General features: G+C 37.2%; 1 protein-coding gene across 1 annotated transcript in view; it reads left to right on the top strand.

The window, feature by feature from the left end:
• Window positions 1-2,809, top strand: part of PSMD1 (proteasome (prosome, macropain) 26S subunit, non-ATPase, 1) — a 110,156-nt gene that overhangs the window by 82,107 nt on the left and 25,240 nt on the right. The window contains 1 exon segment of the mRNA XM_012652203.1: window positions 300-416. Within this exon segment, the coding sequence (XP_012507657.1) occupies window positions 300-416 (117 nt within the window).

The following is a 2,809-nucleotide window of genomic DNA, read 5'->3' as shown; positions in this document are numbered from 1 at the left end:
TTTTTTGTTAAAAACTAAGACACAAACACATTAGCCTAGGCCTACACAGGGTCCGGATCATCAAGACATTACTAAGCATTTTTAGAGGACAGATAGGTGACAGCAAAAAGGATTTAAAAAAATTTAAAGAATGATGACATTATTAGGTGATAGGGATTTTCCAGCTCCATTATAACCTTATGGGACCACCCGCATATATGCGGTCTGTTGTCAACCAAAACGTCATTATGAGGCACATGATTGTAATTTGAAAATCCAGCCATATCAACCTTATTTAAAGTTTTTTTTAATTCTTTCAGGAAGCTATTAATTTGCTAGAACCCATGACAAATGACCCTGTGAACTACGTGAGGCAAGGGGCACTCATCGCTTCAGCTCTCATCATGATCCAGCAGACTGAAATCACTTGTCCAAAGGTGAGCAAACAGAAATTCTCTGGAACGGAGCCGATTTGGGCTTTTCTTTAGTAACGTGTCTTCTTTGAGGACATGTTTACTTCAAATATGGTGAACACTGAAGTCACAGGAAGTAAAGCATTTTCAGGGTTGAGAGAATGGGAAAACTTTAAATATGTATATAATGTTCTTTCAATGTATTTTTTAACAGACTATGATCACTTTTTAAATTTAAGTATGTAGCCATGCTTAAACTCTTGGGATGATAAAATCATAAAATCAAATGTTTTTGCCTTCCATAGACCTTTTAAAATTTAATTAGGAGTTCCTCTGATATAGGATGCAAACTCAGGCAGCCCATGGCTTTTTTAATCTATCCTTCTAAGGTAATAAAAAGTCCTGCAGTCAATTTATATCGTACGTACAATCTCAGTTTAGAAATGAGTATGTCCACATTCTCTGTTGGAATGTCTTCACCCTCTTGGGCAGGGTTTCAAATGATTCTAGGATGTTTTTTCTTCCCACTTGACCTACCTTTGCTCCACAGAAACACTCCTGCATATTTTGCCCTTCTCATGGGTAGGAATATGTAGGCTGTCAGTTCTAGTACCTCAGCTGATAGCTGATGCCTCTCATGTGTCAGATACCAGAGCACAGTGACCCCTGATCATATTGAACGCTCCAGTGGTCCCTCTGAAGCCCCCTTCTCTAGGCTTGGAGCAAAGGGGGAAAGACTCACACCCAAACTTTCCCAAAGAGATCCTCTTCACATATCCTTCACAATCCATATCTACCCTGTGGATGACTTTGTAATAGATTTTGAGACAGCTATTTTAAAATTTCCTCATGACAGTCTCTCAGGCCTCATGTGGTTAATGTTTGATATCTAACGTATCTTGACACTTCACCTAAAACTTCTCATTCTGTTGAGAAACAGAAACTGCATATATCTTATTTACATGTAGTAAAATTAACATGTTTTATATATTAATAAACATCTATAGCTTATGCAATAATTTCAATTGTTTTTTGAGATGGAGTCTTGCTCTGTCACCTAGGCTAGAGTGCTGCAGCATCAGCCTAGCTCACAGCAACCTCAAACTCCTGGGCTCAAGCAATTCTCCTGCTTCACCCTCCTGAGTAGCTGGAATTACAGGCGCACACCACCATACCCGGCTAGTTTTTCTATTTTTAGTAGAGACAAGATCTCGCTCTTGCTCTTGCTCAGGCTGGTCTTGAACTCCTGACCTCAAGCAATCCTCCCGCCTTGGTCTCCCAGAGTGCCAGGATTACAGGCATGAGCCATTGTGCCCAACCCAGATCTTTTTATTCTTGGCTTAAAGTTAGGGCATTTAGCATCCTTCTATTAATTCTGCTCACATATGGGAAGTAGTCAAAGAATTGACTACAGAAAACTATCAACATTCTCTCTTCTGCCTCATCGAGCAGATATGGAACACTAGCCTCATTTTCAGGAAAGTAGATTTAGGAGGGTGGAAAAAAGAAAAATTTTCATAACTCAAGTCATTGATTATTCATTCTAATTTTATAGAGCTTTATTTAATAAATTTCAGTTTATAAACAGTTGCTATCATTTTTGTTTCATTTATCCAGTGCTTCTCTATCTCTCTCCCTTTTCTCTTTGTGTCTCAAAATCATTTCTAAGACTTCCAAAAATTGTATATTGCAAAGATAGAATCTGACTTCTCATCCTGTTTTTATAATACATTACTTAATAAATGACATTTTCTAGAATATAAACATCTTTCCAAACACAGACCACATTTCTTTTTTTCTTTTTAAGTATAACAGCTATCATATAAGTAGCTTTTACATCTTTTATCTCTGCTTTTGACCTTCAGCTGAGCTTTTGGAGGTTATCCAACCAAGTAATGTCATTAAAGAAGTAAGTTTAGGCTATGGAATGTACCTCCTGTAATAGTAATATATAGATATTTATTCACTTTGAACCTCACATGTTGTTTTCATGTGACTTGCATTATCAACAAGACAAATGTTTTACCATCTTCCCATCCTCTGCTGTAGGATTTTATTGATTTTACAATCATAGCCTCTGTAACAACAATGGCAGAGTCCTTCGGGGGTAGGTTGGGTAGTTTAAAAAAGCATTCAACTTTAATAAGTTTTATATTTAGAAAAAGTGAAAAAATGCAGCAGTTTAAATAGTTAGTAATTTTTAATCATTCCAAGAAATATTGTTGAACTAAATCTTAGTAAATACATGGGCAAACTGCCATCTTCAGTTCGTGTCAGAATTTTGGATTCTGAATAATTCTTTTTTTTTTTTTTTTTTGAGGCAGAGTCTCGCTTTGTTGCCCTGGCTAGAGTGAGTGCCGTGGCGTCAGCCTAGCTCACAGCAACCTCAAACTCCTGGGCTCAAGCAATCCTTCTGC

Source organism: Propithecus coquereli, unplaced genomic scaffold (assembly GCF_000956105.1).
Source record: "Propithecus coquereli isolate 6110/MARCELLA unplaced genomic scaffold, Pcoq_1.0 Scaffold383, whole genome shotgun sequence".
NCBI lineage: Eukaryota > Metazoa > Chordata > Mammalia > Primates > Indriidae > Propithecus > Propithecus coquereli.
This window is presented reverse-complemented; position numbering and strand designations above follow the sequence as displayed.